This window comes from Sebastes fasciatus, chromosome 19 (assembly GCF_043250625.1).
Source record: "Sebastes fasciatus isolate fSebFas1 chromosome 19, fSebFas1.pri, whole genome shotgun sequence".
Lineage (NCBI taxonomy): Eukaryota > Metazoa > Chordata > Actinopteri > Perciformes > Sebastidae > Sebastes > Sebastes fasciatus.
This window is the reverse complement of record NC_133813.1, coordinates 10,956,375-10,970,412: the sequence shown is the minus strand read 5'-3', so window position 1 is coordinate 10,970,412 and position 14,038 is coordinate 10,956,375. Positions and strand designations below refer to the sequence as shown.

Here is a 14,038-nt window from a genome sequence, read left to right as displayed (position 1 = left end):
TTCTGAAAGGTTATTTCGAACACTTTTATGATTTTAATTAAATTACATGAACCTGCAGTTTGTCATCTTGCAATTTTTTAAAGCCCTGAATATGATTTTAGTTTATTATTTTTGGCAGAATTTTGGAGCAAGATTTCCACACATCCACTATCTTGACCCTGTTTTACCAGGTTTTAAATGCCAGTGGAAAAAGAGACACAAACACAGACCTAGTTGGCAGGATTGAACTGGTCGTGAGAAGTTCCACAAGCTCCACAAACTTTCTACCAATTTCACAATTCACATAACACTGAAAATCCCACCATAAAAAAACTTCATTACTCACGTTTAAATGCAAGACACTGTTCTGAGGATTGAGAGGAAATTTCACACTCCCCAGTATATAGACTCAGAGCATTAATTTCTCATCGTTTCAAAGCTGCTGGAAGTCAGAAACACATTCAGACTCATTAACTAGTGCAGAGGAGTTTCACTGATCCTACCTGTGGCTGCTCGGTTACTGGAGGACTTCCTGGTAAAAACTCATCCTTAGTTTGCTCCTTTCAGTCCTTCTTGTTGCCTCAGTCTGCAGGTAACAGTCTGACTAACTAAAAGCAGGCCTTTGCTCCTTTGTGGCGTTTCAAACTACCTGAAATATGAGCGTTTTCTTTTCCTTTCACCGGCAGCAACAGGTGTTCATTTCACGTACAGGTGACAGTGAAGCATCGAGCCACTCTGCTGGATCCCTCCCACCTTCCTCCCTCCTCTGGCTGGCTGCTGCTGTTTCCTTGTTGTGTTCAAAAGACTCACACCACATTAAACTGAACCACCAACAGCCCTTTAAGCCCTTTAATGTTTAAACCAATGCAGATTACTCACTGTAAGAGTTTGTTTGTGCAGGCAGAGGATGAAAAGGATGCGATTTTTTTTTTTAGCCCTTAATCCCCCTGATGGCACCCAGTTTAGTGGGAACCACAAGAGGGTGTCCTTTACCTGATGTTGGAGGCCAATCCAGGACAACTTGTTGGACCTTTGAGTCAGAATAAACTGTGATGGAAGAAGTGCTCACATGTTGTACTTAAAAGTAGCAATACCACAATGTAGAAATACTGTTACAAGTCAAAGTCCTGCATTCAAAATGTGGGTGTTTCTGCAACTAAGGGCATTTTTAAGTCCCAGTATTGAATGTATTTATGTTAAAATTTGCAGGGCAATTCTTGATAAATATATACAGTGTTATTCCCCATCATGACATTAAAATTAATTACTAAATAATGTGATTTAATTAAATTTATGAAGCATTTTATGGGGCCAAACATCACTTTTCTTTATGTCCCACAACTGTGGTGTCAATGTTGAGATACGTACAATGAGCGGATTTAATTATAATATGACATTATTTCAAATGAAATTGTTTCATACATATTACTTTACACCATATTAAAATTATTTATTTGTTTACAAATAATTTATATGATTTTTTTTCATCTAAATGCACCTGTCCCACACTTCTAAGTCCTTACCGTAACACTGAACAAATACTATGGTAAAAGTTTTATTCAAACCCCTAAAAAATCGAGTTTCCATGGAAACAGAAGTGGAGCAGAATAATTGCCAAATAATGTGATTTAATAAAATGTATGAAGCATTTTATGGGTTCAAACACCACTTTTCTTCATGTCACACAACTGTGGTTTCAATGTTGGGATACGTGAAATGAGCGAATTTAATTATAATATGACATTATTTCAAATGAATCCGTTTCTACATATTACTTTACACCATAATGAAAACTTTTTCTTTGTTTTCTAATCATTTATATGATTTTTTTTTTCATCTAAATGCGCCTGTCCCACACTTCTGAGTCCTTACGACACTGAAAAAAATGCCATAGTTAAAGTTTTATTCAAACCCCAAAAAATCTAGTTTCCATGGAAACAGAAGTGGAACAGAATAGTTACCAAATAATGTGATTTAATAAAATTTATGAAGCATTTTATGGGTCCAAACACCACTTTTCTTTATTTCCCACAACCGTGGTTTCAATGTTGAGATACGTAAAAAGAGCTAATTCAATTATAATATGACATTATTTTAAATGAAACAGTTTCATATACATATTACTTTACATCATATCAAAAAAAATTATTTGTTTACAATCATTTATATGATTTTTTTCATCTAAATGCACCTGTCCCACACTTCTGAGTCCTTACCGTGACACTGAACAAATACTACAGTAAAAGTTTTATTCAAAGCCAAACAAATCTAGTTTCCATGGAAACAGAAGTGAGCAGGTGAGCACATGGATGACGGGTTGGGCCACAACACACAGGTTAAGATCATCTTTTCTTCTGAAGTATTTATTATGTGTCTTTACCATACAGCTTAATAATTAGGTATTTTGATTTACATTTGTAAAATAACTTATTACTGTCGAATTCATTTATATTAGATGCTAGACCTTGCTAGCTGCCATTTATCTGCAATATTAGCAATAATGTAATTTAAAGGTACTATAATGTAACTTTCAGGAGATCCTTGTAATAATGACACCTGTGGCCGTTAAGTGAACTGCAGTCAGCATCCTGACATCTCTCCACGTCGTCCATTAATTCCTGATAATGGACAGCTCGTCGGGCATTATCCCTTACATAATGTTCTGTAATGTTCCTATATTTTATTTGGACCATTGGCTCCATGATACTAACTAGCTTGCAGTTTGCAAATTACTTTATCAGCTAATGTTATGAAGCAACCCAGCAGATCCATGCTGCATAGCTACTGTAAGTTACAGCAAGCTGGCCAACCTTAACTTAAGCACTCAAGACAGTATTTTGCTATATTAGCTGCACACTGTTGGCGCTTTATGGGAGCTGAAGAGAGGCAAGGCACTCGGGAGTGCTCATAAACGTCATATTCTTTGGATTTTCCCAGCAAAACAGTCCGAGTCAGTCGAGAAATCAGTCCACAGGCTGTTATAGGCAACCGAGAAAGTCGGGTGAGATCTCTGTTTTTAAATTACGTTACAATCCGAACACACATTGGCAATATAAAGCGATTAAAACACGTAAATTGTTACATATAGTTCCTTTAAATGTCTTAAAAATATTAAAGAAATTAAGTAGAGTAGAAGTATAGAGTAGCAGAAAATCCAAATGCTCAAGTAAAGTACAGTAAAGTACTTGAGTAAATGTACTTTGAGAATAAACATGCATCCACGCCGACTTCAAGACTCCCGATTACAAGACCGCAAATTGTGTAGTGTGAACAGTACATGCGATCTGACCACTTTAAAAGTAGTGTTAACTTGGCTTAAGGCGTTCTGTCCTGTCCTGGAGACGCTGAAAAAGATGGTGAACCGGGTGGAGACGGTCGTCCGTGATCTTGATTGCTCGTGAGATGGTGCGTTGTGTGTATATGGAGTACAGTGTGGGGAGTTTGTAGCCTGTGATCGTTGATGCCCAAGTGATAATTCTGTCCTTTTCCTTTGTCGTGTGCTTAGATGTGTTTCCATACCAGACAGGATGCTCTGGATTACAGCTGTGTAGAATTGGACCCTGCCTGACTGTGTGTTTTTTCAGTGTTTGTGTGTGTTTCCAAAACCCCATCAATAAAGTTTCCTTGTTACATAAATGGTTCAATTCACATTTTATCTCCATAGTCTGCCATCACAACAATGTCTCAAAAGACTCTGCAGAGAATGAGCCTGACTGCAACCAAGAAATCACAGAAACAAAACTTCTGGATCAGATTTCTACTTTTATTTCATTTTTTTTCTTAATCGAGCAAATGCATGTAAAAATACATCTTTCTTTGTTTGATATTCAAAACCAAGTGAATATGCACAAACAGCAATACTTCATACATTTCATTCAAAAATATACTGTACTTGGACAAAGTAATCAATCTTTGGATAGTTCTGCAAATATAATCCTTTAGGATAAATACAGCCCCCCCCCCACCGAGCTTTGCATAAAATCATATAGACGATGGTCACAAATAAATATTTGTTTAAGATATACTATGAAACAGCTGTGCAAATGTGCAAAGAACACAAAAGCTTCTCAGTCATCCAGGTCAAGGACTCTCTAGCAGTAGTAAGTTAAAGGCATCTGTGTAGTCTCTAAAAATGGTTCACCACTCATCTAAAGTTTGTTTTTTAATGAGTGGTGAGACAACACTGACATGTTTCTGTAATGTTGCCGGCAAGCAACAGGTCCTCTACTCATTATGTGTTTGGCTCATTGTTAATAAAGCTGAATATATAAAGCCTCTAAGGTTCGTCAAGCATTTGTGTGGAGGAAAAAACAACACAGAGCATCGAATAAACAACACAGAATCTTATAAATCATGGCAGAACAGTGATAAAGGTTTTGCCTTACTTGCTACATACTGTACATTCAGAAACTCAAAGTAAACAGCAGGCAACAGTCTCAGGGTGTGGCAAAAGGAGGGCATTCTCCACCGATAAATAAGCAGCTGTCGTTTGGCTCAGTCGCCAAAATCTGGGATGTCGTCGTAAGAGTAACCCCGGTAACCCTTTGCGGCGTAGTAGGCGATTCTCAAATGGTAAAATCCAGGAAGGAAAACGAGCAGCCCTATGATGATGACGGGAATGGTGCGGTCTGGATGCTGAAAACAAAACAAAGAGGAGCATGAAATGGGAGTTGGGGGTGAGAACCGGTGATGAGGGGTTACAAATAGACATTTCTTTGTATTTAACCCCTCAAAACTCAGACAGAATAGCGGCTTGGCCCGCCGGCCGGCTGAGTTTTTAAGGTAGATGGAAGATACTGGTATCAGGTGAAACTAGAAAACATAAGGAATACATTGGTACAACCATGCCATGCTAGCTTGTCGGGAAGAACGCTAAATCACTGTATCACTGTAAAGCTGAGACTCTTGTGGATCCAATGAGGCCAATTGTATTCACGTGTGATGATGTTAGTCCCCATAGCAGCCATTTCATTGTATTGAGACCATTTTTTAAAAACTTGACCTCACTGTATAAAATGACCTGTGGTGACCTCTAGGATAATCACAGCCTCATGAAACTTTACAGCAACAAACTACAGACCTAGGGCATTCAGAGGGTGGATGGCTTTCCTAGGTAGACTGACAATAAGGGGGTTTTCTGAGCAGTTTCCAGAACAGAAGTGCTCCCCATCCAATCACCCAAAAATGCAATTCTTGCAGAAATCTCCAAATGTAAAAAGATTTTGAAACCAAATCACAGCATGGCTTTTTCTATGGTGTTCCTCAAGGTCTTGGGTGTCTTAATGTGGTATTTTGGAGGGATTATTGATAATTTTTTTATCAATCCTCAAGTGGTAAAAAATGGTCGAATTTAGCACCAAATCTGTGTAACAAATGGTATCAACCCAAAAATTGCTGCAACAATTTATGAGACATAATAGAGCATGGGAATGGCCATCATACATTTCTATCATCATGTTCCATGCTCTTAGACACTTTCGTAATTTATTTTAATTAGTTAATTTCTATTTCTTATTAATGTGCTGAGCTGCATCTCAAATTAATATTCAGGCGCTCAGCTTTCAGATGACATCCATCACTTCTATGTGACATCTACTGCTGACCTGTTATCTCATCCTGAACTTCCCCTGTCCCTCTAAAAAAAGAGGGTGGAATGGTAAGGGGTTAAAAAGCACCATTGATCTACTTTAGGTTGTGAATCAGACCCACTATGTACTCACAAACATCATATGCTGGAATACTTGATAATGAATAGCTGGAAGAAGCATCACAGAGTCCTTAATGTACTCGTGAGGCTTTAACATGTTTATCTCCACGTTGCCTGCCAGCACGACATCAAACATGCTTCGAATGAATGCGGGAGGCACACAGACGGTGATGACTTCATCTGTCTGAGATCTGGTTTCATGTAAATCATCAGTCGTTTCACATGCAGGGCAGCTAAGTACCAGTAGCCACAGGCGACGCCATGTGAAGTGTTTCATTTCACCACCAGATGGCAGTCTTGTGCACTGAGTCACTGTAAGCCCTCTCAAAGATGCCCAGCCGCACAGGCCATGGTCATGGGGATCATCTTATTGTAGTTGTGAGGTGGTTTGTAAAGGGTCAATTCAACCAAATTACAAAAAAAAACAGGAGAATTGTTTTTGTAGTTAGGCAACAAAAATAATAATCTTGACATAAAGTTCTCTTACTGTTTTTTTTTTTTTCCAGGGCCTTCAACCACATCTCATGGTCTTCATCAGCCAATGGAGTATGTCCAGTTGTCATGGAGATGGCTCAGTTGTCATCACTTGATTGAGGTTCCACAGACGACAACCGAGCATACTCCATCAGCAGATGAAGACCAGGTAATGCGGTTGAAAGCTGTGGAAAAAGCTAGTTAATGGACTTTGTGTTGGTTTCTTTTTTTTTTTTTTTTTTTAAATGGAGAATAACCTCAGTGTATTTTTGGGGGGAACTGATTCTTGATTCTCCAGATTAAAGTACGACTTTTTAATACCTGAATTGTTTTTAGTATTATAAATAAGTAGTTAAAGTGAAAGGTTAATGTGTTTCAATGTGGGCTTTATTTTCCTTTTATTTGCCACTGCAATGGTTGACTGTGTTCAGAATTTCTTTTCACAATGTTCTGTGCTGAAGACCTTGACCTAGCTCCAGTTCACCAATACACACACACACACACACACACACACACACACGCTCACTCTCAAAAAATAATTAAACTCTTTAAACCCCAAAACTCCTACAAAGTCTTGCAATAGAGCCTGCCTGCATCCCGTTTCTCCTTCATCCATTGCTCGAACCTTGTGTAATTTGTGGTATTAGATATGCTATTTTAACTCGCGTGGGCAAATTGGCAAGTCGACGGCTCAAATACTCCGACGCTGTCTTCATGTCAGATACGATTTTCTGCAAATACAATCTGCAGACTGGTAAAAACATTCACATTAACCTCCTACTGATAATTACAAATATAATATGCGCAGGCTCTGTTATTTCCAACATGGAGTCATGATTTCTGGAAGCAGAAACCACAGCAGGGGCTCTTACCAAAGCTGGCACTCCAAGGTATAACATATCAAAATCATTAGTTATATTTCAAACACACACAAAAGCATCGTGGCAGGGAAAAAGCGAGAGCGCAGCAGAATACTGGCAGCGAGGCAATAAAATGCCAGGACAACAGTTCAATTACGGCTATTTAAAAACAAGATTAGCTCCACGCAAGTGTTTTAATTACCGCATGGGTTGACATTTCGGAGGCTGTGTTGGCTCTCTACATGTGTCAAAACATTAGAGCGGAGTATCACACCGCATTACTTTTCTGGTACTGGTTGAAATGTTTTCATACTGTAGCACCAAGTGTCGAGAAAAACTGTCAAGTGCTGAAAGCTGGCTTTGAATGTCTGGTTAGATTAACTGTCTTGTTTCCTTATTCTTTGATCAGGGAGTTCCTGATTTAAATCAAACTGTTGCAGATTTCAGGATATTTAATTGAGGCAATTTTCTCGTACGGCTGCTTATAACATAACATGTTTATATTCCTTAAATGTAGGTATCGAACAAAGTATCAGTAGTGAAACTCAGGTATTGTATCGGCACTAGTATTGGAGAGTGGTATCAATCTTCTCATCTAACTCTCAGCAAGAAAGTGAGAAAGCGTATTTCCCAACATATATTATAATATCGAAATATGCTCATAACGTCGAGGTACATCCAAGGACATCCGGAAGACTTGATTAATCAAACTGCCTTCAGAGGTGCTTGGAGACACATTTTGTACACATAAAAACAGAAAAACGTGAATAAGAAGCTTCTCCAAGTTCACATAGAGGAGCAACATAAAAAGAGATACAGTATATCTTCCAAGAAGGAATTACACTCAGAACAGACAGAAGGCAGGCGGCTCAGACACAAACATTTTTTGTCGCAAATGGATTTTCAGGAGAACAAGCCTGACGGGGTATTTACTGTCACTTTTAAGGAACCCAAACATCATGGCAGAATGTGACACGCTTCACAATAAGCTCTTTGGCAAAGGAACAAAAAAAATTGCATTTCAATTTATAAACTACACGACAGGTTTCAACTACAGTCCACCTATACTGACTCCAGACAAAAACCTTGACCTGAGACCCATCGATGTAATTTGCCATTTGAATAGATGACATTAACTGAGCAGACTCACCTCGACCTTTATGGTTCCTGACAGAAGAAGAGCCCCGAAGATTATCAGTAAGGAGCCAATCAAAAACAGGAATATTGCCAGTGCGATTGCCTTGTACGGGACCTTTGGCGGGCTTTTCTTGAACTGTAAAGTGTTCAGTTGGACAAAATACAAGACATTTAGTTTTCTGGAGTGTTTTTTCATCAGTGAAGTACAGTGCTTGAGTAAATGTACTTAGTTACATTTACAGATAATGTAGCTTTGGTGCAGTGCTGTCTCTATATTGCCTTTAAAATACTTTACTTTCATAATGAATATTAGAATTATTTCAGTTTGTATCAAAACAAAATGAGCCTGTGTTAATCCCCCCCAAAATAGAGTAAAATCAGAAAACAACATTTTTATCAGACTTGTTCTTTTGCAGGCAGCTTCTCATATCTCCTCCGGTATTATCACAGAAAGCTCTGGCACATTACCAGGAATTCATTAATTGGGATTTACCTCAAATTAATGGCCTGTGGTAGTAAATAGGTTCACTAATTAGCACCAGGCTGCGGAGCAACCCATAGAGCAGCATGAGACATCAGAGACAGTGGAGAAGAAGAACACGTCTCTCACCTGTAAGTCTATGTAACCGTCGTCATCGGCCGCCAGCCTCGAATACTTGACCTTGTTGTTTGATATTCCAGCGCCCAACATATTGCTTCTAGTTGCCTTCATTAAGAGCTGTTTGGAAAGAGAGACACAGAGAGGTCATCATTCATATCTCCACAATAGTCTTTGATTTCTGCTACTCACATATCCAATAGTTATGACACCATTCACGTCTCACAGTATGACCATCTGTAACACATCCTGATAACATCTTACTGGGTAAACATCACCATCCCATAGTTATCATTCATACGTCATATATAAGTAACATGCCCAGCAAGAATCGCCTTTACCTATCACATGTCTGTCATGTCACGTCTGTCCCACCCATCACCACCAACACGACATCATTTATCACTTTGCTATCAGACACCTATCATAGTTATGATGATAACATATGGCCCGTCCAATTCATCCTGAAATCGTAGGTAGCTACCATGGTATAAACTGTAATTCTAAATCATGGTAGACCAATTTCAAATCGTCTCTGACCACATATATGGCCACACAAGCCTGCTTATATCACTTTTTTTTGTTTGTTTTAAAAACAGTATGCCTTGTAAAAGAGGGCCAAAGTGAAAATGTTTGCACTCCCTCTATTCATTTCCAGTGTCACTTCTGCTTGAAAGTGTAAACACTGACTAAACTGACCTTTTTATTCAGTGTTTGACAAAACTTTCCAGCATTTCCAATATTCACCTTCACTGTTGAAACAAGGGCAGGGTCACCGTCTGTCTCTGTTTAAAGTATTAATTCGTAAAAATGAGATGATTGCCACGGTTTGTTTGCAGAGTCTGAGTGGTTTTGTTGAACTTTTGATCCTTCTGTTTTTCCACAAAACATGTTTTTCTACAAAACCTGCCTAGAACAGGGACTAATTATTCCACACATGCCACCCAGTGGTGTTAACAAACACAATTTACTCATAGATTTTAACGGATTATCGCCGTTTCATCTGATGCGGCATCCACACAAAAACAGAGCAAGAAACGAGAAAAAAAGTACCACAACACTGATCTGCCCCGGAGGGACTCGGAGAAGTGTGACTACACGTGTGATCTGATCTTCCTCAAGGCCTGACTTCTGTTTATGTTGGGAGATTTTGGCTCTGTGCATACTTGCATTTGAGCCCCCCACGGGAGACTAAAATCCATGAATAAAAAAACGTTGTTCCTGCTCGAACGAAGTACGGAGGAGGTTTCAGAAACATTCTGTTGTTTTGCCGGCAGCTGTCACATCAACTCGCCACAGAGCCTCTCTGATGAGGAAGAAGCTCCAGGTTATAGTTGTTGTGAAGTTAGAGCACTTGCTGCAAAAAAGGGAACACTGTGGATTTAGCAAAACTGGAAGAAAGTGTTTTTCTGGATGTCCCTATTATTACATTATCTAAGAAAAACCTACGCATCTTTGAATGAGAGTTAAAACTACTAATGGGTGGGAGTATTCATTAGTATTCATTTAGATTTGTTTCAGAGGGAGAGACGGAGGCTTTTGTGCAAATACTTTTCTAAAAGATTGTTTTGCTGAAGAGCAGCATTCTTCCAAAGGATGTGCCCTAATTAGTTGTTGATGATGGAGGCAGAGAGCGCTGTCTAACACAAAATCTCCCATACAGTAGGTGTTCAACTGGCTTTACAGACAGAAACTATGATCTGCTAAGCCTGTGGTCAAGACTGTGAGGAGATGTACCAACGAGGCAAAGGTGGAGTTACAGGTCTGCTTTGACTGCACTGATTGGAGTGTTTTTGATGCTGCTCCTATAGACGGGTTTACAACAACATTAACGTTGGGTTACAGCAAAACTCAGGCAGCTTCGTCAGGCCAAGGAGGAGGCCTACAAGGACAGAATCCTGTACAGCCAGGCCAGAAACACGCTGACGAAGGAGATCAGAGTAGCAAAGAGATGCTACAATTAAAAAACCTGAAAGACTACGCTGCGTCGGCGTGAAAAGGCCGGCAGGACATCCCCAACTGACTTACTTTACTGCAGGTTTGATAAACCTGCATTCACATCACAATCTGCGAGGAAGATGTGTGTCAGCTCTTTCAGTGGCAGAAGATCAGTAAAGCACCAGACCCAGACGGCGTGTCACCACCCTGTCTGAAAGTCTGTGGCTGACCAGCTGGCCCCCATCTTCACACAGATCTGCAACAGATCACTGGAGCTGTGTGAAGTCCCCTCCTGCGTCAAGAGCTCCGCTATCATCCCGGACCCCCAAGAAACCCTCCATCACAGGATTAAATGACTAAAAGTCTGCGGTCATGAAATGCTTTCGTGAGACTGGTGTTGTCCCACCTGAAAGACATCACAGCCCCCCTGCTGGACCACCTGTACTTATCCTACCAGGCAAACAGGTCAGTGGATGATGCAGTCATCATGGGACTGCACTGCATCCTGCAACACCTCAACTCCCCAGGGACATACGCAAGGATCCTAACAGACTTCCTGACAGACCGAAGGCAGCAGGTGAGGCTGGGGAAAATCACATCCAGCACCCGGACCATCAGCACCGGCGCCCACCTGAAATTTGCAGAGGACACGACAGTAATCGACCTCATTCGGGACGGTGTTGAGCCTGCATACAGACAGGAGGACGAACAGTTGATCATAATAACTAAGTTTCTGGGATCCACCATCCACCCAGGACCTAAAAGTGGACTTCCAACATAGACACCATCAGGAAAAATTGGCCCAGCAGAGGATGTATTTCCTGCGCCAGCACAGGAAGTTCAACTTGCCTCAGGAGCTGCGGATACAATTTTACACTGCAATTATCCAGTCAGTTCTCCACACATCCATCACTGTGTGGTTTGGGTCAGCCACCAAACTGGACAGGAACAGACTTCAACGGTCACGACCGCAGAAAAAAAAAAATCATTGGTGCCAAACTGCCCTCCATCCAGGACTTATGAACCTCCAGAGTCAGGAAACATCACTGCAGACTGTTCACACCCTGGACACACAACCTGTTTCAGCTTCTCCCCTCTGGTAGTTGCTACAGAACACTGTACGCCAAAACAACCAGACACATGAACACTTTCTTTCCACAGGCCGTCACTAGGATCATGAACAGTAACACCAGTCATAAGTGTCAGGAACATCCACTTTACTTGTAAATTATAGATATTATAGTTTAAATACACACTATTTTCATGTTATGAAATGATGACATGACGTGTTTTTTTTCAATGTTATTTCATGTTATTTTTCAATGACATATTATATTTTTCATGTAAATTTCATCACTGTTGATATAAATCTAAGTATGCTGTAGCCCTAAACACTGTACTGTCATAGTCACCGAGCTCATGTCGTGTATATAAAGCAACCTGTGACATTTATCATTACATTTATTCCAGCACCCTTTACAAAGTACATTGCACAATTGTCCTACTGTAGTGTTGTTTTTTTTAAATATAGAAATACTTTTTTAATAGAAATTTACATTTAATCATTTACAATTCGCATTGCTTTGTATATGAACATGTATTAGTTCCCTTGCATTTTACAAATGCAAACACACATTATATGGTATGTTTCAAAGACAGATTTTTGACTAATATCTTTAAATGTAACAGTTTTTAAATAATTAATACACAATGCAACGATTTACTATTTTCCACACCATAACTATATTCTTTGAAACAGCTTTTTTAGACCATAATGAAAACAAGAAATATAATTTAACACTTAAATATTTTCAACACTTCTTAGGAGGATATGGTTGTACTGGGGGATTTTGGACTTATGACGCAGTATATATATATATATATATATATATATTCTTTGTGAATGGCATGTGTAATGTATTAACATATTGCGTAGGTATCATTCTCATGCAATTACATGAATTTAAGGTGTAGGCCTACTGTATGGTGTTTTATTGATTTATTTACTTTCATGCGGCTGTAACATGTCTTACTGCGCCGTCCCATAAGGTTATACCATAAAACATTAAAAAGAAAAAAAAAAAAAAGGAAATAGTTTTGTATTATTGTATTAAGTGTAGGATTAAATGCACAACCCTGCGCTATTATCTACGTCACTAAATCACTTATTTAGGCTGTATGGCTAATTACTGACCAGAATAAAGTAGTCGCTTCTGTGCATTAATAATAATATGTAGCTGAGGCTTTTTGTGCAGCAAACAAGTCAAAATAAAGATGTTCACTGCTTATTAGCCTGCTTTGGTTGCTCATGTCTAATAAACACTCGCTTAATTAGCTGGAGCATTAGCTTCTCTGATGCAACGCTACCAAACAGCCATCTACCTCCTCTAAGCTTCCTCTCTTACCTTCACTGGAGGTCTAATAAACACCGTCAACGATGTTATTCTGTAGCGCAGTCTGCTCCTCTACGGTGCCACATATACATTGTTGCCATGAATGGAAATATGCGTCAACAACTTCCTTATTTACAAGCATTGCGCATGCGCACAGAAATCCTTATCCTGTTTCTTGTCTTGTTGTTCAAAGGCTTCATGTCCACATTAGAGTTAGAGTAACAACCCAATCCCTCAGCATGTCACCTCATTAAAAAGCACAGCGGTTTTATCAGATAGATTTACTCGAAGTATAAAGAAAATAAAAGTTTTGCAGCATAATTGCCTTATTCACTATTATATTGTTATTGTATTATTGGTTTATTATTGGTAGTGATAATGAAAGTAAAAGTAATGTTGTACCAGATCAAAGTGGGGCTGATTTTAATTAAGTTATAGTAGTAGTTTAGTTTAATCTACAGTATAACAATTCTTCATATAATATAAAATGATGTTATATTATTATTTAGTATAAGGCCTGTGTAAACAATTCTTCATATAATATGAAATGATCTTATAGTATTATTTCGTATAATACGAAATAATACGTAAACAACTATTCATAATATACATTTATATTATTATTTAGTATAGGGCCTATGTAAACAATTCTTCATAGAATATAAAATTACCTTATAGCATCATTTAGTATAGGGCTTATGTAAACAATTCTTCATATAATATAAAATTATCTTATAGTATTATTTAGTATTTAGCCTATGTAAACAATTCATCATATTTAATACAATTATCTTATATTATTATTTAGTATTTAGCCTATGTTAACAATTCATATTATATAAAATTATCTTATATTATTATTTAGTATAGGGCCTATGAAACAATTCTTCATATAATATAAAATTATTTTATATTATTATTTAGTATAGGGCCTATGAAAAGTCTTAATCTG

The 14,038-nt window shown here is 38.6% G+C and overlaps 2 protein-coding genes across 6 annotated transcripts in view; both read right to left on the bottom strand.

Moving 5' to 3' along the window:
- Positions 1 to 760, bottom strand: part of igsf9a (immunoglobulin superfamily, member 9a) — a 63,216-nt gene extending 62,456 nt beyond the window's left edge. The window contains exon 1 of one of the 2 annotated variants that reach the window (XM_074618637.1): positions 629 to 760. The gene's annotated coding sequence lies outside the window, so the exon portion shown is untranslated. Of the gene's footprint in view, positions 1 to 482 lie in introns of both variants that reach the window. The other variant, XM_074618636.1, reaches the window with a different exon arrangement.
- Positions 761 to 4,331: 3,571 nt separating this feature from the next.
- Positions 4,332 to 14,038, bottom strand: part of LOC141757806 (transmembrane protein 230-like) — a 45,384-nt gene continuing 35,677 nt past the window's right edge. For 2 of the 4 annotated variants that reach the window (XM_074618646.1, XM_074618644.1), the window contains exons 2-4: positions 8,768 to 8,875; positions 8,171 to 8,293; positions 4,332 to 4,614 (exon numbers count right to left, since the gene is read on the bottom strand). In XM_074618646.1, coding sequence (XP_074474747.1) covers positions 4,474 to 4,614; positions 8,171 to 8,293; positions 8,768 to 8,875 — 372 coding nt within the window. In that variant the 3' untranslated portion in view covers positions 4,332 to 4,473. Of the gene's footprint in view, positions 4,615 to 8,170; positions 8,294 to 8,767; positions 8,876 to 9,808; positions 9,958 to 13,098; positions 13,238 to 14,038 lie in introns of those variants that run through there. The other 2 variants (XM_074618647.1, XM_074618645.1) reach the window with 2 other exon arrangements.